This window comes from Chaetomium tenue, assembly GCF_020726465.1.
Source record: "Chaetomium tenue strain MPI-SDFR-AT-0079 chromosome Unknown F5144scaffold_2, whole genome shotgun sequence".
Lineage (NCBI taxonomy): Eukaryota > Fungi > Ascomycota > Sordariomycetes > Sordariales > Chaetomiaceae > Chaetomium > Chaetomium tenue.
In genome coordinates this window covers 4,841,281-4,859,579 of record NW_027117330.1, presented here as the reverse complement: position 1 = coordinate 4,859,579, position 18,299 = coordinate 4,841,281, and the positions used below count along the sequence as shown (strand labels likewise).

At 57.9% G+C, this 18,299-nt stretch overlaps 12 protein-coding genes across 12 annotated transcripts; 6 read left to right on the top strand and 6 right to left on the bottom strand.

Moving 5' to 3' along the window:
• Positions 1-1,164: 1,164 nt before the first annotated feature.
• F5144DRAFT_146667 (Anp1-domain-containing protein) lies at positions 1,165-2,839 on the top strand. The gene is made up of 6 exons (XM_066782436.1): positions 1,165-1,429; positions 1,501-2,129; positions 2,183-2,230; positions 2,283-2,363; positions 2,422-2,556; positions 2,608-2,839. Exons 1-6 carry the CDS (start codon positions 1,254-1,256, stop codon positions 2,754-2,756), a joined length of 1,218 nt encoding a protein of 405 aa, XP_066647318.1. The 5' UTR covers positions 1,165-1,253; the 3' UTR covers positions 2,757-2,839.
• A 583-nt stretch (positions 2,840-3,422) lies between these two features.
• Positions 3,423-3,853, bottom strand: F5144DRAFT_564794 (uncharacterized protein). Its single transcript, XM_066788448.1, has one exon. The coding sequence runs from the start codon at positions 3,697-3,699 to the stop codon at positions 3,469-3,471; it is 231 nt and encodes a 76-aa protein (XP_066647317.1). The 5' UTR covers positions 3,700-3,853; the 3' UTR covers positions 3,423-3,468.
• A 21-nt stretch (positions 3,854-3,874) lies between these two features.
• F5144DRAFT_564793 (cytochrome b-c1 complex subunit 7) lies at positions 3,875-4,607 on the bottom strand. Its single transcript, XM_066788447.1, has 2 exons — positions 4,350-4,607; positions 3,875-4,168 (listed from the first exon to the last, which is right to left on the bottom strand). The coding sequence occupies exons 1-2, from the start codon at positions 4,466-4,468 to the stop codon at positions 3,910-3,912; spliced, it is 378 nt and encodes a 125-aa protein (XP_066647316.1). The 5' UTR covers positions 4,469-4,607; the 3' UTR covers positions 3,875-3,909.
• An 847-nt stretch (positions 4,608-5,454) lies between these two features.
• On the top strand, positions 5,455-7,110 carry F5144DRAFT_146434 (mitochondrial carrier domain-containing protein). Its single transcript, XM_066782433.1, has 2 exons — positions 5,455-6,149; positions 6,207-7,110. Exons 1-2 carry the CDS (start codon positions 5,639-5,641, stop codon positions 7,001-7,003), a joined length of 1,308 nt encoding a protein of 435 aa, XP_066647315.1. The 5' UTR covers positions 5,455-5,638; the 3' UTR covers positions 7,004-7,110.
• Positions 7,111-7,836: 726 nt separating this feature from the next.
• Positions 7,837-8,472, top strand: F5144DRAFT_564789 (uncharacterized protein). Its single transcript, XM_066788446.1, has 4 exons — positions 7,837-7,990; positions 8,071-8,120; positions 8,186-8,225; positions 8,340-8,472. The coding sequence occupies exons 1-4, from the start codon at positions 7,967-7,969 to the stop codon at positions 8,400-8,402; spliced, it is 177 nt and encodes a 58-aa protein (XP_066647314.1). The 5' UTR covers positions 7,837-7,966; the 3' UTR covers positions 8,403-8,472.
• On the top strand, positions 8,473-8,959 carry F5144DRAFT_564787 (uncharacterized protein). Its single transcript, XM_066788445.1, has one exon. It carries the CDS (start codon positions 8,489-8,491, stop codon positions 8,666-8,668), a length of 180 nt encoding a protein of 59 aa, XP_066647313.1. The 5' UTR covers positions 8,473-8,488; the 3' UTR covers positions 8,669-8,959.
• F5144DRAFT_146547 (thioredoxin-like protein) lies at positions 8,693-9,870 on the bottom strand. The gene is made up of 4 exons (XM_066782434.1): positions 9,429-9,870; positions 8,969-9,261; positions 8,797-8,908; positions 8,693-8,743 (listed from the first exon to the last, which is right to left on the bottom strand). The coding sequence occupies exons 1-4, from the start codon at positions 9,751-9,753 to the stop codon at positions 8,718-8,720; spliced, it is 756 nt and encodes a 251-aa protein (XP_066647312.1). The 5' UTR covers positions 9,754-9,870; the 3' UTR covers positions 8,693-8,717.
• Positions 9,871-10,319: 449 nt separating this feature from the next.
• On the top strand, positions 10,320-11,530 carry F5144DRAFT_564780 (NADH-ubiquinone oxidoreductase). Its single transcript, XM_066788444.1, has 2 exons — positions 10,320-10,811; positions 10,940-11,530. The coding sequence occupies exons 1-2, from the start codon at positions 10,758-10,760 to the stop codon at positions 11,453-11,455; spliced, it is 570 nt and encodes a 189-aa protein (XP_066647311.1). The 5' UTR covers positions 10,320-10,757; the 3' UTR covers positions 11,456-11,530.
• Positions 11,531-11,764: 234 nt separating this feature from the next.
• On the bottom strand, positions 11,765-12,873 carry F5144DRAFT_528474 (uncharacterized protein; the record flags this gene model as incomplete). The annotated part of the gene is made up of 1 exon (XM_066786884.1): positions 11,765-12,873. Exon 1 carries the CDS (start codon positions 12,482-12,484, stop codon positions 11,765-11,767), a length of 720 nt encoding a protein of 239 aa, XP_066647310.1. The 5' UTR covers positions 12,485-12,873.
• Positions 12,874-12,906: 33 nt separating this feature from the next.
• On the bottom strand, positions 12,907-14,193 carry F5144DRAFT_528470 (uncharacterized protein). The gene is made up of 2 exons (XM_066786883.1): positions 13,894-14,193; positions 12,907-13,842 (listed from the first exon to the last, which is right to left on the bottom strand). The coding sequence occupies exons 1-2, from the start codon at positions 13,943-13,945 to the stop codon at positions 13,049-13,051; spliced, it is 846 nt and encodes a 281-aa protein (XP_066647309.1). The 5' UTR covers positions 13,946-14,193; the 3' UTR covers positions 12,907-13,048.
• F5144DRAFT_564775 (acyl-CoA N-acyltransferase) lies at positions 14,194-15,465 on the top strand. The gene is made up of 2 exons (XM_066788443.1): positions 14,194-14,801; positions 14,893-15,465. Exons 1-2 carry the CDS (start codon positions 14,489-14,491, stop codon positions 15,312-15,314), a joined length of 735 nt encoding a protein of 244 aa, XP_066647308.1. The 5' UTR covers positions 14,194-14,488; the 3' UTR covers positions 15,315-15,465.
• A 169-nt stretch (positions 15,466-15,634) lies between these two features.
• On the bottom strand, positions 15,635-18,067 carry F5144DRAFT_545761 (uncharacterized protein; the record flags this gene model as incomplete). Its single annotated transcript, XM_066787380.1, has 3 exons — positions 15,635-16,657; positions 16,703-16,743; positions 16,945-18,067. The coding sequence occupies 3 exons, from the start codon at positions 18,065-18,067 to the stop codon at positions 15,635-15,637; spliced, it is 2,187 nt and encodes a 728-aa protein (XP_066647307.1).
• Positions 18,068-18,299: the final 232 nt, after the last annotated feature.

Below are 18,299 nucleotides of genomic sequence, written 5' to 3'. Positions count from 1 at the left end.
GGTCTGTCTCATGCCAAGGCGGGCTTCTTTCTAGAAACAGGCCAAGAACGCTCGCGCCTGAAGTGCTGGTCAGATTCGAGGTCTGGACCTCGAACGGTGGAAATCAAAGTTTCCAGGGGATTTAGACCTAGCAGTGCTGTAAAATGACACAAATGAACAGTTGTTCCGAGAGCAGCGGCCTGAGATGCGCCTCCAACTTTAGAACGATGGCAGTGCAAGCCGGGTGATTGGCAGATGCTTGGAGCTCCTTGAGAGAAAATCCAGGGCCCCCAAATTGCTTGCAGCTATCCCTGCAAGCTCGCGGGGACGAGATAGTTGCTAGTGAGTAGCTAGTTAGTGTTCTTCGTAGGTACCGTCGTCCATAGGATATGGACGAGCACTGCTCTTGGTCTGCAAACTTCGTTGGGCTTCTCAGAATGCCATCGAAAAGCGGGAGAAATCTCGTATCGGACAAGATGGCGGCTTGGCCCGTCCTGCTCCCGCTCCTGCGCCAACAACCTGAGCTTTGCCGCCGGGTCACGGCAGAGGGGGCAGCGTCTGAACTGCCTGGCCTGCGGGGTGTAGGCGGTTGTCGAAGCACAAGAGTCAAAGGACCAACGTCTGAGAGAAGATAAAATAAAAATTAAAAGATAATTTCTCAGAGTCTCAGCAGCCCGTATACAGACAGATTATCCTGAAACCCTCGTTCATTCTATGGAATATATCTCGCTGTTTGCGACATCTGCAACTAGAGATTCTGCAGTGGAAGGATGGTGGATGGTGGAGGTGGCTTGGCTCAGACCAAAAGTGGACCATAGGCCCCTCCGGCCCCTAATCCCGGCGCTTCCCCAACCGAGACGGTGCATTCGATGGTTCCTGTCGACAAGGCCTGGAACCAGCTTGCGCAACATTCCCTCGACGACTCTTCACGGCAGCTGCTTACGCACGCGGCCACAACGAACGCAGACGGACCCAAGCCGCCCAAGACACCTCAGTCTCGCGTCCGGCGACACGAAACACGATCTTTTTGGCAGTTTGGATGTCGCATCGAATCCTCGTGGCCTTGCTATTCGTCGCTCGCTAGTGTCGCACTAAATCTAGACACCTTCCAGAACTTATCTCAACTTGCGATATCCCCGCGGTCCTCTGTTCGAATCTTGGATTGGCTCTCGCAAGACAGCACCGAGGAAGCAGACGGCGAAGACGGCCCTAAACACCATCGGCCGAGCCATTAATGCGCTCGCTCTCGTCGAGGGCAACTGTAATACTTTACAATGCTGCTGGTTCCTAAGGGCGGCGTCAGCTGGAAAGCTGCCAGGTCAAATCTACCACCAACAAGGGCAATATGGGTCCTGTTCACCAGGTCGCGGTTCCTGCTTCTCCTCGCCCTCACCGGCATAATAGTCTTGCTATGGCGAGGCATCAGAAGCTCTGCGCCTGATATGCAAAGGTCCGGCTTCCCCGGCTCCCAATACGTTCCCCAGATGCCGGTTTGCCTATCGCTAACACCCCACTCAACAGGTTCTACTGCTGGGGCCCTTCGAAACCACCCATGGAGATGACGCCGAATGAACAGGCATCATGGAGCGCCCACCTCAGCACCCCCGTAATCTTCAACCACCATGCCCCGCTCGAGATCAACTCGTCCACCATCCAGCACGTCGACCTGAACCCCATCAAGTCCACGACGAAGGCCGTGCAAAACAACGAGCGAGTCCTCATCCTCACTCCCCTCAAGGATGCCTCTCGGTACCTCTCCAAATACTTTGAGCTTGTCGCCAAGCTGAGCTACCCCCATCACCTCATCGACCTCGCTTTCCTCGTCAGCGACACCACCGACGACACACTGGCTGTGCTCGCCGCCGAGCTCGACCGGATTCAGAAGCGCCCGGACAGCGTCCCCTTCAGGAGCGCAATGGTGGTAGAAAAGGACTTCGGCTTCATGCTAAGCCAGGATGTTGAGGACCGTCACGGCTTCAAGGCTCAGGCGCCGCGGCGCAAAGCCTTGGGCAAGGCCCGAAACTATCTCCTCTACACGGCGCTCAAGCCCGAGCATTCCTGGGTGTACTGGAGAGATGCGGATATCGTCGACAGCCCCGAGAGGATTATTGAGGACTTCGTTGCCCACGACCGGGATGTTCTCGTTCCCAGTATGGACACGCCGTCAAGGGATCTGTTTGACCTTCATGCTGACCACACGTAGATATCTGGTTCCACCGCTATCAAGACGGCCGCGACATCGAAGGCAGATGTGGGTTCAGCATTCATATTCGTGCTAGAGTTTCAGCTAACCATTGGCGCAGTCGACTACAACTCATGGGTCGAATCCGACAAAGCCCGCAAGCTCGCTGCCAGCCTAGACAAGGATGCTATCATTGTTGAGGGTACGTTCCCTCGACAGCTGTGCCGCCCCACGCACTAGATAAACTAACCTTGCTTCAGGTTACCGAGAGTACGACACCGGACGGACGTACATGGCCAGGATGGGAGATTGGCGAGACAACAAGGACGAGGAGATTGAGCTGGACGGCGTCGGCGGCGTCAACATCATTGTCAAGGCTGATGTGCACAGATCAGGTAGGTGGGAACGCTCCCGAGGCCGTAAAGCAGCAGACTCACACGATACAGGGATCAACTTTCCGTGCTATGCCTTCGAAAACCAGGCAGAGACAGAAGGCTTTGCGAAGATGGCCAAGCGGGCTGGGTATGGCGTTTACGGCCTGCCCAACTACGTCGTCTGGCATATCGACACCGACGAGAAGGGCGGAAACGTATAAACGATTCACGCCCCCTTTTCCGACCCGTCCCACGGAAAAAGCAACCAACCGTGAAGTCGGTCCCCAGAGGAAGCCATGTTTCTCTGGCTTATTGTACGACAGCCCACGACGCATATCGAAACAGAACCCCTCACCAGCTTGGGGGGCAGGCGTTAGGCGGTTCAGATGGGATTTTTGTTTATTCTCTTCCTTGTTTGCATCTTCGCCCTGTTTATTCTATTTGGAAGCGACAAAACCGTGAAGCGGCATAGCACTCGACGACGCCGGGCTGGCCTTTTGAGGTCTCCTCCCGGCCGACTTCATTTTCATCTTCTTGGCCGTGTCATGCGCATTTCGGGTCGGAGACCGAGGCGGTGCCTCGTTAATGCAACTGGCCGTTGGTATTGGGTGTTAGTAGGATGGTGTATGAAGGGGGTTGAATTTGGGAAGGTTCAACGCTACATACACACGTAGGAAAATTGGCGGTGGCTGTTTTTAAGGGGTCACCGGGGCAGCAGCTTACTGTTTTTATGGGTAGATAGTTAGATGATGCTAGGAGTCTGTCTCACCGCGCTCGGTTGAGTCTTTTGGAGTCTATTGCCTCTCTACTCGTCGGTGCGGTTTTCTTTGGCGTAGAATGGGGTGCTTGCAATACAAAATCACTATTTTGGCGACGGCCGGGAGAGCAAGGCAATCATATTATTGTGACTATCCAACACGACGCAGCCGAGCATTAGGAAAAGCGTAGGGGGTAGAATTCTCTAGAATATCCAGTAGGCATAACTTCCTCGGACCCTACTGTGGACGCACACATGAACTTGACCGTCTGGCCTGTGCCGAAACCGCCATATGGGCCAGTCAAACCAATCCTCATCAAGCCAAAGGGTGTGAGTGAGAGCGCAAAGTAAATTGGGCGGGCGAGTCGTCTGGCTGGCGGGACACACCAGAGTCTATACGCATACATGCCAGCCCGTCCTCTCCAATACCGGTGGCAGCTCTATCTCCCCTCCCCAGCGCCTCCCTTACCACACCCCCGTCGGGCATGACTCCCCCTCCCTAAAGTACAGTTTTCTCATCCGAGCGAACCTCACCCCCCCCCCTCCCCCAGGCAAGACTCATCCCGCATCCCCCCCCCCAAACTCCCCCCTCTCCCCACATTCAACAACAAAACACTCTAGTGCTTCTTCAGCACGGTCAGGGTGTCGAGGGCGTGCTTCTCCTTGGCCTCGGCGTAGACCTGCGCGAGGATGGGCGACAGGTAAGGGACGTCCTCCTCGGCCTTGGTCCACTCGTTCTTGGGCAGGATCTTCTGCTGCAGGCTGAGCTGCGTCGCCCGCCGGATCCGGTAGATGCGGTCGTAGCTCTCCTTGGGCGACAGCCGGCCGAGTGCCTTGAGCACGGCTTCGTCTTCTTCGACGAGGAGGTCGTCGGCCCTGTTTTGGGGGGGGGGAGGGGGAGGGTTAGTTTGGTTTGGTGGTTTGCGGCGCTGCTGGGTTGGTTTGCTAATTGGGGGGGTGATGGGGGTGCAATTGGTGGTTTGGGAGGAATTGGTGGGGGTGGAGGGGGAGGTAGGGTAGGTGGTGGGCGAGAAGGGGAGAGAGAGGTTCAACGCACTTGAGGCCTAGTTGACGGTAGCCAGCGGCGTTGGCGTACCAGCCGGCGAGCGGCTTGAGCATGTTCGCAAGCCAAGGCCGCTTGGAGACGGCATTGTAAAAGGACGGCGCAACAGACATGGCGGCGGTTGTGGATTGTTCGCGGGGCGTGTTGAGCTTCTGAATTCAAATTGCCGCGAAATGCAGACCTTCACTTTCGAAGCTGTCCCGGGAATTACCGTTACTGCCTGGTTTGGTGCCTGAATCTTCGGGATGGTACGGTAACGTAAGGGAGCTGATCATATGTTACACAACCCCAACCCCAAGCCCCCCAACAACCACACAATGCGATGAGGTAATGGGTCAGCAGGAACAAGAATTCTTGATCCTTTTGTTGATAGCGTCCAAAGGCTCTGTTCACTGTGATCTGCAAGCTTGAAGCCCTCACTACCTACATGCTTCAAGCTTGCAAGATCACAGGACAGCACTGAGAGGCAATTTCATCCAATCCTTCTGGAAAAGTTGAGACAGTGTAATTGCAGAGTAAAAAACGGCTGAATCAACACTTACACTCTTACATTCCCTCTTACACCCTTAACATTCGCATTCCTGTTTCGGATGCTGAAGCCCGATCGGCCCGCTGCAGACACCTCGGCATCCATCTCACCATCAACTGCGCTCGTGCTCACTGCGCAACTCAATTGTTGCATGACACGAAGGAATTCCACCTCCGAATCGGCCCATCAGGGAGACCCGTTTGTGAGACCCATCATTGGCAAACCGCACCTCCAGCACAGAAGTTAGATCCTGAGCCGGGGAAAGCCAGCCCCATCGGTGCTCACCGGCTTTCCGCAGCGTCCGATTGTGCAATCCGACCGGCCCACCCGCACCCGCACCCGCCAGCACCCGCCAAGCGGATTTCCCTTTCAAAGTCCCACCCATCGACCTCGAAACTCTTAACCCAGTTTCCTAACAATCGGGCGCATTCGTACGCCAGATCTTCCAAGCCGAACTTGGATATTTGATCACCGCCCGTGCGCCCCGCACCTAAGTCCATGAGAAGTAACAATCGCTAGAAGTCACGATCCCCTGCCTGCGCGGGCGCCTTCCCCGCACATCGGCATCAGAGGGAATCGCAGGCACAGAATTACACCAGTGGTCACGACCTCTCGATAATATCACCTCGATTGCGACAGTGGCCCGAGACGTCTACTATTTTGGAACCCCCGGCCCTCGAGGAAACCCGAAATCGAAAGTGCGTTTGCAAACCACCCACCAACGACTACGATCTTGCCCCTTCCTGAAGGCGGCATGTCTCACAACGAACACCTCTCTCCCCACGGACAACCTGCGCCTACATCTGAGGCGGAATATGGGGTAGCATTGCCTGGTTCCCAGGTATTGCAGTCTCGGTCGGCGGACTCATCAACGGAGGCGACAGACTTGGCAGGTTTAGCGGCTGGTGGAGCGATGCCGGACCCGATCCAGCTCACTTTCAAGGAGCGATGGGCTGTCAAGGCCTCGGATTCACAGTTCAATGCGCTGTCGGGCGCAATAGGTGGCTTCACATCAGGAATCGTCACCTGCCCGCTCGACGTCATAAAGACCAAGCTACAGGCACAGGGCGGATTTGCGAGACACGGGTCAGGGCACCCGAGGATTTACAAGGGCTTGTTCGGGACAGCAAATGTGATATGGAACCAGGAAGGACTGAGAGGGCTGTACAGGGGCCTGGGGCCCATCATAATGGGATACCTGCCGACATGGGCGGTATGGTTCACCGTCTACAACAAGTCGAAGCTTTTTTTGGGTGAATATCACAGTAGGTTGCTTGTCCATGGATGGGAAGGTCGGTCTTGGTGCTAACGGGGCTCTGCAGACAACTCATTCGTGGTCAACTTCTGGTCGTCCATCATAGCTGGGGGCAGCAGCACCATAGTCACGAACCCGATTTGGGTTATTAAGACCCGTCTGATGTCACAGTCAACCAGCCACAACAGGACACAGTTCTCACTCTTCCCTAGAGGAGCAAATACACCGACATCACGTCCAACCCTGCATCAGCCATGGCACTACAGATCGACATTGGATGCCGCTCGCAAGATGTACACGACAGAGGGCATCCTGTCGTTTTACTCGGGCCTCACACCGGCTCTCCTCGGGCTCACTCACGTCGCCGTCCAGTTTCCTGCCTACGAGTACCTCAAAGTAAAGTTCACCGGCCGGGGCATGGGCGCAGCGCCCGAGGCAGGCCAGGACGACAAGGCGCATTGGTTCGGTATTCTCTCGGCATCCATCATGTCCAAGATCCTCGCCAGCAGTGCGACCTATCCCCACGAGGTCATCCGCACAAGGTTGCAAACACAACGGCGACCGATGCCAGGTCACGAATACATGGAAGGCATGGGACCCGTGCAGCCAGGTGTCAACGGAGCGTCCCAGCAACCACAGGCCGGACCCAAGTACAGGGGTATCGTTTCTACGGTTCGGACCATGCTCCGGGAGGAGGGGTGGCGGGCATTCTACGCAGGGCTGGGCACCAACATGATGCGTGCCGTGCCGGCCGCTACCGTCACCATGCTCACGTATGAGTACGTGATGCGCCACCTCAACCATGTGCGACTAGATGGGAGGGAGAAGCTTCAGTTGCTGAAGGGGGAGTTCCCTGGGGCATGAGCTGGAAAGGGGCCATTTTTCGAATTCTAAACAGCCACGTTTTTTTTCCTCAAAGAAGTCGATGCGAATCACCTTATCAACATTCCCCGTTGCTCCTGGGTGACGCTCTTGGCATATTCTTGCGCAAGAGACGCCCTCCTACCTCCACCCATCACCCATCATCCACCTAGTCCGGACGACAGCGGCGGGGAATTAACGGTTCTCTTGACACGACATGATACCCCATTTGGAAGAGCAGCAAATGCGATGCAACATAGACCGGGGCGGGCAGGCAGTTGTCTTTGGCACCAAATCAGCAAGCGGTATCCGTTTCATTATGCACCACAGGCAGTGGTCTTTTTCTTCTTCCTTTTTTCTTCCCCTTGGGCGGCCAGACAGACCCACGGACAGGCATCTCCGATTAAGGGGCACTGGTAACCGGGCGGCTGATTCGTTTGAAGGGAGCACTTTCATTTTGGGCTTTTGTTTTGTGTTTGTAGGCATAGCACCGCACCGCGTTGTGTGGTGCTCTGCTGGGCTGGATTGGGGACCATGCATACCCTTGGGGTCGGGACGGTGGGAAGGGTTTACGATGGCTTTGCTCTGTGGGGTGTACTTGTACATATATGCATTTATAGACAGGAGGTGGATGGGGAGGGGAATATGAGATATATTCACCAGTCAGCTGTGTTGCAAACTCTGTGCAGATATACCTGACAGCGCCACTCTCGGCCATTTAACAAATCGTTAATAAAACCCGTAACTAAAAACCCGGCGACATCAGAAAACTAGATTCATTGTCTTTTTGTTGTGAGTTGGACAGTTGTCTCGGACCCGTTACGCCAGGCAGGAAGTGAGCCCCTCAAAACCCCTGACCAAATATTTTGGCGAACACCACGCCATCCATCCACCCAAATCCAAACATCTGACCTCGGTTTACCATGCTTGCTGAGTTGGCAAATACCAACCAACAGAGAATGAGACATGTCTCGTAACATCAACCCAAAGGTATTTTACAGTTTCGGTCCTGTTCAATCCCATCAATTCTGCAAGAATGCTATGCTGACTTCCCGCCCTAATTGATGTAGACCATCATGGCGCCGGTGGCTGCCTTCACCATGGCCGGTCTGTTGTTTTTGTAAGAATACTCCCACTCCGAGCGCCTAAATCTTAATCACACGAATGCTAATTGACTGGCTGCAGCTACACGCGGTCGTCAATTCGTACAGCAAGACACAATGCGGTGAGTGTGTTTCTGAGAGAAAACAGACAGCTGCAGTGTTGTCTCCTACACTTTCCCGTTCCTCCACCTTTCTCATCCCGCTCGTTCCATTGAATGCTAATATACCGGGCGCAGAAAATAAGTCACCAAGATCATCAGCGGCAGCAACAGCAACATGGCGGTGAAAGGCGTCGGTGATGCGACGGGTGAGACGGGGTTGTCAATGTGTTGGGGACCAGACCATATCATGGTCAAGGTTGAGCTGTCTTGAACAAGCTCGATCAATGCAGAGAGATACCCAATTCCCATTGCTATCAGAAAAAAAAGGAAACTTCAAAGAGATACAGATACTATATACAGCTCCTGGTTACCATTTTTCAACCCGAACCATCCAAGAGAGCAGATCACAGCAGACGTCATCCAGACAAGGAAAGGCAAGGAAAGGAAAGGAAAAGAGCCCCTAAATGCCCTTGTTACCTATCCAGCCGCTATTAGCAACAACAAAACACACACTCATTTTACTCCTCCTTCTTCTCGCCCTCCCCATTAGCCTCCTCCTCCTCCTCCACCTTCCCATTCTCCTTCTCCTCGCCCTTAGCCTCGCCATTCGCCTCCCTAACCGGCAAATCCTTCGACTCAGGCTCCTTCTCCTTCTCCGTCTCCGCCTCCACCTTAGACTCCTCCTTCTTCTCCTCCTCAACCACCTCCCCCTTCCCCTCACCAGCACCCTCACCACCCTCCCCTTCCTTCAACCCCTCCACCACCTCCCTCACCACCTCCACCGTCTTATCCGGCCCGCCCGCCCGCGCAGCGAGCACCTTCCCCTGCTTATCCACAACAAACACGCCACGCGTGGTGCCGCGGGGCGTCTTCTGCAGGCCGATGGCGGCGATCAGCGTGGCCTGCGGGTCGCACAGCAGCGGGTAGGGCAGGCGCTGCTTGGTGCGGAAGGTGGTGTTGGCCTTGGGCGAGTCGCCCGAGAGGCCGTACAGGGCGAGCCCGGGGGCGGTGCTTAGATCGGCGTAGTGGTCGCGGAAGAGGCACGCTTGTTTGGTGCCTGATTGGTTTGGTTGTGGGGGTTAGGGGTGGGTTTCTTTATTTATGTGTGTGTGTGTTTTAAGGGGGGGTTGGGGATCTACGAGGGGGTGTATATATGTGTAGGGGAGGGAGAAGGGGGGATGTGATGCTGTGTTATAGAGATGGGAATGGGTGGGTTTGGCTTACAGCCTGGAGTGGAAGCCTTGGGGTAGGTGAAGAGCACCACGCCGGCCTCGCTCTCGTCGACCAGAGCCTTGAGGGTGGTCTTGGTGCCGTCGTGGGTCTCGATCTCGCCGCCGAAGCCGTCAAGGTTGATGGTGTCGCCGACGGCGGGCTTGGCAGCGTCGGACGAGCCATTGGTGCTGGCGACGACGGCGGCGACCTTTTCTTTGACGGCCTCCTTGACCTTGGTGGCGGTGCTGGCGGCCTTGGTCGTCTTGGTGGTCTTCTTGCGCGCCGGGGCGGGCGGAGGCGCGGGAGCCTCCTTGCGCTTGCGCAGTTCCATAGGCATGATGGGCGATGAAAGGTTACGCGCAGCTTGTAACTACAGCTAAAGTAGCTTACAGGAGGGAGAGAGAGGGTGTTTAATGGATGATGAAAGACTACGGGAAGAGGGTCGCCAATGGGTTGCGACCACGATATGATGAAAGTGGAAGGCTGACGGCAAGAGGGAGAAGAAAGATGGAAAGAGATGAAGTCGGGAGCTTGGGGTGGTAAACAGGACGTTGAGCTGGTTGCGCAGGCGCTAACCAATCAGAGAAGGGTACGGCCCCAGAGGAGGCCAGGCCAGGGGAGGGGGGTTCGGTTGCGATGGAGCTCCGCTGCGGCAGAGCACAAGCAGCAGGAGCCAAAAAAGGGTCCGTGGGAGGTTTGCCGTCCAGGGCAGGCAAGCAGGGTATTCGTAGGCCGGGCCTGCCAGATACGGGTGACCTCGGGGTGGCCCGCCAGCCTCGCCCGCAGCTGTGTATCCCCAAACAAATCGAGGAGCGGGAGCTGCAGGACGAGTTGGGGGAATTTGGCCGCAGCCGCCAACGGGCGAGTTAAAGTCAAACTTCCCTCCGTCCCTCGTTGCAACCTCAGCGAGCGAGTGCACGCGTTGAGCCTGATATGAAATGGTTGTGAAATAACATGTACCGACACAATACACCCAAAAATACACCATCTCCATCGTATCCGCAGCCCGGCAACCAAGCCATCGCTGAGTGAAATGAAGAGTCTGCAGTCAGGTGAGATGGTGTAATTTCGGTCATGTCAGACCGGTTTCTCTTCTTCGGAAAGAACAAAAAAGAGCTTCCGTCTTCTCCAGGGGATGTGGTCCATGCCATCCCTGCGAATACTGGAATTCTGGACCATTGATTCTTCATCATCAGCCGGCTGAACCCCGGCCCGTCGAGGCCCTGGAGCTTCAGTTGCCAAGTCCCACCAACGCCTGGGCCTCACTCACCTTGACAGCGGATCGAGCAACTTGAACCCGCTAGTTATCTGCCCAGGCACACATCCGCAACTGCTGCCACTATGGCGTCCAAAGTGGCAACCAAGGCTGCCGGCGAGGCCGTCAGCATCACCAAGGTGAGTTGATCCAACCGCAAGCACCCAATCGGCAAAACCCAAGAAGCGACAGTTATCCCTCGCCATACCCCGAGCAAAGCGATTCCCATTCCAGGAACTAACACCCTTCTCCCCCCCCCCCTCCTCAGAAATACACCCTCCAATCCACCGGCATCTGGGAGCGCATCCGGCGGGCGACCGCCATCGACCCGAACCGGTCCAACGGCGTGCCGCTGAACCCCTACAACCGGGTGCCCGCGCCGGGCAGCAACGATCCCAAGCTGTACGACGACCCCGTGACGGTGCCCGCGGGTGACATCGCCGACAACCCCTACTGGAAGCGCGACGCCCGCCGCGCCTACCCGCGCCACAGTATCGTGGGGCAGGCCCAGCAGGTCGCCCTGCTCACCGTCGGCAGCGCCGCCGCGCCCCGTGTGGAGTTGGTTGGTGAGGAAGGGTCTAAGGCTCTTGTTGCGGCCGAGGAGTCGGGCAAGGAGACGGGCGTGGCGGGTTATTTGGAGAGCAGTGGTGTTGAGGCGGCCAAGCGCGTGCTGGAGCTGAGTGGTGGCCTGCCGCCGCTGCCGAGCGGCCAGAGCTTGTCGACGGGGAAGTGGGATGTGCACAAGTTCAACTTGGAGACGGAGCAGTCGTATTCTGAGGAGTGAGTTTTTGGTTTCACTGTTGGGTTGAGTGAGATGTGGGGCTAACGAGACACAGCTACCCGTGCAGGTCGTTCGTATGAGAGCTAGGCGGTGGTGAAGATGACGGGGGGATGGTAGGGAGTTGTATATAACTCGGCAAGTGGGGTATAGAGATTTGCATTGGAGTGGATGTGTTGCTCGTTGTGTTTGGTGTTGTTCTGTGTCTGTTCATTCCAACTCAAGAGAAAGGGCCTACTCCAGCGCTATCTTACTCCAAGCTACGTCCTATCATATCACTCGACCTAGACACTTACAAACACCTCACCAACCCCCTCAAACATCCACCACCTCCCGCTTTCCAGGTCCCGCCTCAGCCCCAGGGTCATCCCCCTCCCCCTTTGGCCTCCCAACGTCCCCTTCCCCCACCATCCGCTCGATAACCTTGAACCGCCCCTGCGCCCGCCGTAACCGGTCGTCAAAGTCGTCGACCGCCTCGTCGTTGTTTTCCGTCGACAGACTCTCCGTTTCCGCCAGCGCATACAGCGTGGTAATGTGCTTTGCCAGGCGGGGGTTGTCCGGTAACGGGGAAAGTAGACGAGCCACCTGTGCCTCCGCCCCTCCATCCTCAGCGCCATCGCCTTGCCCTTCCCCTTGCCCTTCCCCTTGCCCTTCCGATTCCTCCCCCAACCCCGACCCCGACGGCCCCCCTTCCCCAACAACACGCTCACCCTGACCCCTTGATTTCGACACCACCTTCCCCTCCGCCTTCACCTTCGCCTTCCCCATCCGCGCCCTATTCGCCCACACAATCGCCCTCCCCTGCAACCTTCCACTCTCCACAAACTTGAGGAACCCGCGCTCCAGCCCCAGCTGCCGCCCCTCGGCCCGCCCCGCCACCAGCCCGTCGGCCATGCCCTGCTCGTACCCTTCGTTGTAGAACTGGTCTTCGAGGGTGAGCAGGGTGTCGAAGGGGTCTTCTTCTTGGGGTTGGGCTGTTGTTGCTGGGGATGGGGATGTTGGTGCTGCTGGATGTGGGGGGGCGGTGGTTGTCATTTTGGGGTTTGTTTGTAGGGAGGGGAGGGGGTGGGTGTGTGGTGGTTCTGTTCTGGTGGCGTAGTTTTTTCCTAGTGTAGGTTTTTATGGGGTTGAGTGGTGGAGTCGGGATGGTGAGAGTGAGGAATTTAAGAGGGTAGAGAGTGAGAGTGGGAGAGAGAGAGTAAGACCAAATAGTTGATAGTTGAGCGGTGAGTGTGTGGTGAACATGAGCATGCACGGTGAGGAGAGACCGGTACCGGTGGGTAGGAATGTACCGCGGGGTGAGCGTGCTGAAGATTGGTTTATGGCGGGGTCGACGCTGCAACGCGGGGCTAAAATTCAGGATCCCCGCACCCCGGCGATGGCGGAATAGGCGGGCTCTCCTCCACACTTCCGGTGCACCGGTGTTAGTAGCCCCCGAGCTGGAGAGGGATGGACCGTGGTTTGAGAAGTTGTATTTCTACGTAATAACGGCCAATGCCCGGTACAGGCTGCCCGACTGAGATAGGCCCGGCTAAACGGCGCGTTTGAAATTGTAAAGAAACCATAAACCCTCTAATCTACTCTAACAGCATCCATCATCTATTGCATAATCATCCCGCCGTTGGCGCTCACCACCTGCCCCGTACACCACCCGGCATCCTCACCGCACAGCATGCCCACGATCCCCGCCACCTCCTTGGTGTAGGCCGGCCGGCCGCCGCTCTTCTTCGCATCCTCGACCACCTCAGCGCTATCAATACCCTCCCGCGCCCGCATCAGCGGCGCATGCAGCACCCACCCGGCGATGTTCTCCAGGAACTCGGGCGGGTTGGCCGCGTACATGGGCCCCTCGACAGGGCCCGGATTGACCGAGTTGACGGTAGCGTTGGCGGCCAGCTCGCGCGCCCACGTGCGCGTCATGGCCTCCAGCGCGGCCTTGGTGCCGCCGTAGACGGACTGCGTGACGAAGCCGATGGACGACGACACCGAGCTGAGGTTGACGATGCGGCCGGACCGGTCGTTGGGCAGATACGGCTGCGCCGCCTGCACCACGAGCAGCGGGCCGAGCACGTTGACCCGGTAGCTTTCCTGGAAGTCCTCTACCGTCACCTGCGGGAGCATGCCGTTGCGCGCGATGCCGGCGTTGTTGACGAGGATGTCGATCTGGAAGCGGGAGTCGGCGCTGGTGAAGTTGTCCTTTGTCGCGGCGATGAGGGCCGTGGCGCCCGCGGGCGTGCCAACGTCGGCTTGGACTGGTACCGCGCGGATGTTGTGGGTTTCGGAGAGCTGCTTGGCCACGGAGGCGGCGAGCTCGGTCGAGGAGGCCGAGGTGTAGTTGATCACCAGGTTGCACCCCTTCGAGGCGAGATTCTCGGCGATGGCAGCACCGATGCCTGGGGTTGTTTAGTTGGGTTTGAACCTCTCAGCTGGGGAGGGGAACCAACCTCGAGATGCACCGGTCACAATGCCGAGCTTGCCTTCTAGAGATCTCGCCATTTTGTTGATATCTCTGTTGTTTCTGTTGTTCCGGTTGGTGTTAATCCCGGGTATCTAGATTCGTCTGAACAACGAGACTCGCAAGGTGAGAAATGGAAAAACACAAGGTCAGACACAGAAAGAAGTAGAATCTATAGCTTGTCAAATTGAAACGAAGACCCTTATTATACACATATGCACAATATAACAGGTGGACACAGGTAACCCCGCCGGTGTAAGTAGCCTTCCACTGCTCCTCATCTTGCGAGTTGGAGAATGGAGAATGCCCCGCACCTCGCCCGCGATGTCGGTTAAGACGGCGGCGAGCTGCCCCGCCATTTGCGCGGCTAAGATACAGGGGTCCCCACCAACCCGTTGATTTTCAGAGTCCCCACTACAGCAGCTCGGCCCTAAGCTCAGCACTCAACCCGAACCTCGCAACGCAGCGTAGCCCAGCCCAGCACCAACACACCTCTCAGCCTTGTCTCCATAGACCGAACAACGGCCCTCCCGCCCCGACGCCTCGCCATTCACTCGTCACTCGTCCCCCAAAACTCCGACACGATGGATATCCGCCTCCTCCGATCGTCGGACATCCCGCTGATCCAGCACGCCAACCTCGAGAACCTGCCCGAGAACTACTTCCTCAAGTACTACCTGTACCACGCGCTCTCGTGGCCGCAGCTGTCGTACGTCGCCGTCGACGTGTCGCGCCCGCCCAAGACCCCCTACGACTACCCCAAGATCGTCGGCTATGTGCTCGCCAAGATGGAGGAGGAGCCCGCCGACGGCGTCCAGCACGGCCACATCACCTCGCTGTCCGTCATGCGCACCCACCGCCGGTTGGGTATCGCCGAGAAGCTGATGCGCCAGAGCCGTAGGCCCCCCCCCTCTTTCACCCTTCAGTTTTATTTTTATGCATGTATGTACGTCCGGACGAATGCTAACGCCCATGCCAAAACCCACAGAACAAGCCATGGTGGAAACCTTCGGCGGGCACTACGTGTCGCTGCACGTGCGCGTGTCCAACAAGGCGGCCATCCACCTGTACCGCGACACACTGGGGTTCAAGACCGAAAAGACCGAGAGCAAGTACTACGCCGACGGCGAGGACGCCTTCTGCATGAAGCTGGAGCTGGACTTCATCCGGGAGCAGCTGCGCGAGGAGCAGCTGGAGGAGGCGGGCGAGGGCGCGGACAAGAAGAAGATCAAGGGGGAGGAGACCGCTGAGGACGGCGAGAATGTGGATGAGGGCGAGGCTGTGGGCGATGTTGGGAGGGACCCGGCTAAGGGGAGTACTGCGAAGGCTGATCAGAAGATCAAGGTTAAGGTTGGGCGGGGCTTGGGCGTGGGCGAGTTGATAGAGAAGGATGAAAGTAAACACAGCTAGACGGTAGCTCGGCGTTGAGGGAATACAAAAGTCGGTTGGTTGTTGTTGGTATGTTTCGGGGTATGGGAGGTCGGTCCTCCATCAAGATGGAATACATAAAGGCACTTTGTTCTTTGTCACGGGGCAAACAGCCTGGAAAAGAAACCCGAAATGAGAAGGGTGCTTGACACTCGCTAACTACCTAAACATACCCGATTATGTGTACATAAGCAAAACTGCACAAACCCCCAAACCGCCTAACCGCTAACAGGTAAAGTAAACAGTCTACTCCATCCAAATACCCAGGCTCACCACCCCTAGTTACCACCTTACCGCTTAGCCTACCGCCTAGCAGCCCTCTCCTCCTCCTCCGCCAACTCCCTCGCAAACTCCTCATCCGCCTGCGTGCGCAACCTCTCCATCACCCTCGCCAAATCCTCAATCTCCCTCTCCACCGCCAACGCCTCCGCCTCCATCTTACTCCCCGACCCCTTTTCACCCCCACCCTTCCCCCCATCCCCTGACCTCCCCTCCGCAATCCGCTCATGCAACTTCAGCAGCTCAGCCTCCTTCTCCGCCACCCTGGCCTCCATCTCCCACGCGGCCTGGTATTTCGCCTGTGAGGCAGCGTAGCCCGCCACGCCCTCGTCGTGCACGCCCGTGCTTTGGGCGTCGTCCGCGGGCCAGGCGCCAGGGGCGGCTCGGGTGGTGGTGGTGCTCCAGAGGTTGAACGAGGGGGCGTCGAAGCCTGGTGGTGGTGGTGGTGGTGGTGCGTGAGGGTGGTGGGGCATGTGAGGCATGGGCGGCATTGGCGGCATGGGTGGCATTGGGGGCATGTGTGGCATGTGATGGGCATGAGGTGCGTGGGGTGCGTGAGGAGCATGAGGAGCGTGAGCGGCGTGAGGCATAGGGGGCATCCCGAACGGGCTGCGGCGGATGTCCCGCGCCATCTCTTTGGCGGCGCGTTTCATCTCGCGCTTGGTGTGGCGATGTTCCCGCTTCTCCTGCCTACGTCGATGTTTCTGTTCGCGCCGGAGCTGTTTGCGGTCCCGCTTTTGCTGTCTCTTGAGCTGCTTCCAGTCGCGGAGGAGGTCCTTGACCTCGCGCCTCAGCGCCGTCTTGTCAACGATCGCCGGGGTCGAGCCGGAAGACTTCTTGGCTGCTTTGATCTGCTCCTTGATGTGCTTGACCCCCTCCTTAGTGATCTTCTGGTCCGGGCGATGTAGCGATTCCTGGAGATACTGCTTCGCAATGGGCAGCTGAGCATCCTTCAGGTCATCATAGTCCGGCAGCGACCCGACCGACGACTCGGAGTGGACAGACGACGACCTGGATGTCGCGCTCGATGCCGAACTACACCGAGACTGGTGTCCCTCACCAGAACCCCGATGCTCGCCCCGCCCACGCACCTGCTCTCCCTCACCACCACCACAAGACCCCGAGCCCTGTCCTCGGTCCCACCAACCTCCCCTCCCCCCCCAACCCCCCCTTCCTCCCCAACCACCTCTTCCCCCCCATCCGCCACCACCGCGCCCACAGCCCCCAGGACCACCACCACCGGGACCACCACCACCCCAACCCCATCCCCCCGGCCCCCTCGGCCCACCACCCATCCCCCAACCAGGCGGTCCCCAACCCCTCCCCCTCTCACCTCCTCCTTCACGCGCCTGCTGCTCCGCCCCCGACCCCGGTCCCCCACCCGCGCCAAACATAGGCCGGCCATTGATACGGATGCCATTCCCATCAGCAACAATGCCCCCAATCCGCAGCGAGCCGGTGCGGCCGTCGGCGACGAAGGTGTTGCCGAGGCTGACGCGGTCGTTCTGGATGTTGAGGCCCGCGAAGCGGAACCCGCCGGGTCCGGCGCTGGGGCTGGCTCCGGCAGCGGGTCCGCTTCGGGCGTCGGAGATGCGGCTGGCTAGGAGGCCTGTCAGGCCGCGCCGGGGGGCTGAGTCCGCTGGTGGGTTTGGGTTTGGGTCCGGGTTGGTGTGGGTGGGCTGGTCGAAGGAGCTGTCCCATGGGCCTGGGATGGGGAGGGGGCTCTTTTCGGGGAGGGGTTGCGGGGGTACGTCGGTCAGGCCACGGGTGTTGGTGTGGTTGGAGGGTGGCATGGGCTCGAGGTCGACGCGGATAGAGACGCGGCGGGGGCCGAAGAAGCCATCGTTCCACTCGTGGACGGTGGATTCGACGCCTTGGCGATGCTCGGCCGGGTCGGTGTCGACGGGGGAGCGGATGCGGTTGAGGTGTGCTTCGGCGTGGCTCCGGCCCGAGGACTGCGAGCGGGCGTCGTCATGGTTGTTGTTAGGGTTGTTGGTATTGGTCGCCGTCATGGCTTCGGCTCGCAACTTGCGGTCGATAATTTGTTCGTTGGTGTTTGCTGAGTGGTTAGGCAGCAAGTAGTTGGTGAAGGTCTGCCAGTCTTCGAGGCGGACGTCCCGTGCAGCGAGCTCGCTCGGGTAGGGCAGGTCGTCTGGGGTAGAACCCGAGAGGAGAGTGATGGAGTGTACGAGCTGTGGTTGGTTGTTCAGCAGAGGAGGCGGGCGTGTCTCAAAGTATGCAGCGGCAGCCGAGCTTGTTCCATGGTCGACTTCCCCAGCGAAGTTGGACTGATGGGAGCTACGGGGTGTGAGAGGGGGGGTATATATGACATCCCCGTTAGTGGATGTAGTGGACCTCGAGGTGTCGTCAGCGAGGTGCGCGTCTCGCCCCGAGCTCGAGAAGATGTCTGTCTCAGTGTAGGGCGGGGGAGGCACGTCCTCTAGATGCGAGGGCATAATGGAGTAATGATGGAGTGCGTATAGAGTGCGTATAAGAGGACCAAGCTTTTGATGCGCAAGGATTAAAGGTCGAAGAACGTCGTCGACTTGCCACTTGGATGGAGTTCTGCTGATTAAATGTCAAAATCCTTTGGGTTCACAACTTGCACATAGAGGGGCGGAATTGGGAGAAGGGATAAGGCGGGCTGGGCTAGGTGGGGTGATATGGTTTGACTACCAGGTACCTAGG

Excerpts from the sequence above, each read along its gene's own strand:
- F5144DRAFT_146434 (XM_066782433.1), top strand. The coding sequence starts at position 5,639 with ATGTCTCACAACGAACACCTCTCTCCCCACGGACAACCTGCGCCTACA. Across the intron at positions 6,150-6,206 it reads TTTTTTGGGTGAATATCACA|ACAACTCATTCGTGGTCAAC; the intron begins GTAGGTTGCTTG and ends GGGGCTCTGCAG.
- F5144DRAFT_564780 (XM_066788444.1), top strand. The coding sequence starts at position 10,758 with ATGGCGTCCAAAGTGGCAACCAAGGCTGCCGGCGAGGCCGTCAGCATC. Across the intron at positions 10,812-10,939 it reads AGGCCGTCAGCATCACCAAG|AAATACACCCTCCAATCCAC; the intron begins GTGAGTTGATCC and ends CCCCCTCCTCAG.
- F5144DRAFT_564775 (XM_066788443.1), top strand. The coding sequence starts at position 14,489 with ATGGATATCCGCCTCCTCCGATCGTCGGACATCCCGCTGATCCAGCAC. Across the intron at positions 14,802-14,892 it reads GAAGCTGATGCGCCAGAGCC|AACAAGCCATGGTGGAAACC; the intron begins GTAGGCCCCCCC and ends CAAAACCCACAG.
- F5144DRAFT_564787 (XM_066788445.1), top strand. The coding sequence starts at position 8,489 with ATGCAGAGAGATACCCAATTCCCATTGCTATCAGAAAAAAAAGGAAAC.
- F5144DRAFT_146547 (XM_066782434.1), bottom strand. The coding sequence starts at position 9,753 with ATGCCTATGGAACTGCGCAAGCGCAAGGAGGCTCCCGCGCCTCCGCCC. Across the intron at positions 9,262-9,428 it reads CAAGGCTTCCACTCCAGGCT|GCACCAAACAAGCGTGCCTC; the intron begins GTAAGCCAAACC and ends CAAACCAATCAG. Across the intron at positions 8,744-8,796 it reads GGCGAATGGCGAGGCTAAGG|GGCGAGAAGAAGGAGGAGTA; the intron begins GCGAGGAGAAGG and ends GCTAATGGGGAG.
- F5144DRAFT_564793 (XM_066788447.1), bottom strand. The coding sequence starts at position 4,468 with ATGTCTGTTGCGCCGTCCTTTTACAATGCCGTCTCCAAGCGGCCTTGG. Across the intron at positions 4,169-4,349 it reads TACCGTCAACTAGGCCTCAA|GGCCGACGACCTCCTCGTCG; the intron begins GTGCGTTGAACC and ends CCCCCAAAACAG.
- F5144DRAFT_146667 (XM_066782436.1), top strand. The coding sequence starts at position 1,254 with ATGCTGCTGGTTCCTAAGGGCGGCGTCAGCTGGAAAGCTGCCAGGTCA. Across the intron at positions 1,430-1,500 it reads TCTGCGCCTGATATGCAAAG|GTTCTACTGCTGGGGCCCTT; the intron begins GTCCGGCTTCCC and ends CCCACTCAACAG. Across the intron at positions 2,130-2,182 it reads CCGGGATGTTCTCGTTCCCA|ATATCTGGTTCCACCGCTAT; the intron begins GTATGGACACGC and ends GACCACACGTAG.
- F5144DRAFT_564789 (XM_066788446.1), top strand. The coding sequence starts at position 7,967 with ATGTCTCGTAACATCAACCCAAAG. Across the intron at positions 8,121-8,185 it reads ATGGCCGGTCTGTTGTTTTT|CTACACGCGGTCGTCAATTC; the intron begins GTAAGAATACTC and ends GACTGGCTGCAG. Across the intron at positions 8,226-8,339 it reads GTACAGCAAGACACAATGCG|AAAATAAGTCACCAAGATCA; the intron begins GTGAGTGTGTTT and ends TACCGGGCGCAG.
- F5144DRAFT_528470 (XM_066786883.1), bottom strand. The coding sequence starts at position 13,945 with ATGGCGAGATCTCTAGAAGGCAAGCTCGGCATTGTGACCGGTGCATCT. Across the intron at positions 13,843-13,893 it reads TGTGACCGGTGCATCTCGAG|GCATCGGTGCTGCCATCGCC; the intron begins GTTGGTTCCCCT and ends AAACAACCCCAG.
- F5144DRAFT_564794 (XM_066788448.1), bottom strand. The coding sequence starts at position 3,699 with ATGTATGCGTATAGACTCTGGTGTGTCCCGCCAGCCAGACGACTCGCC.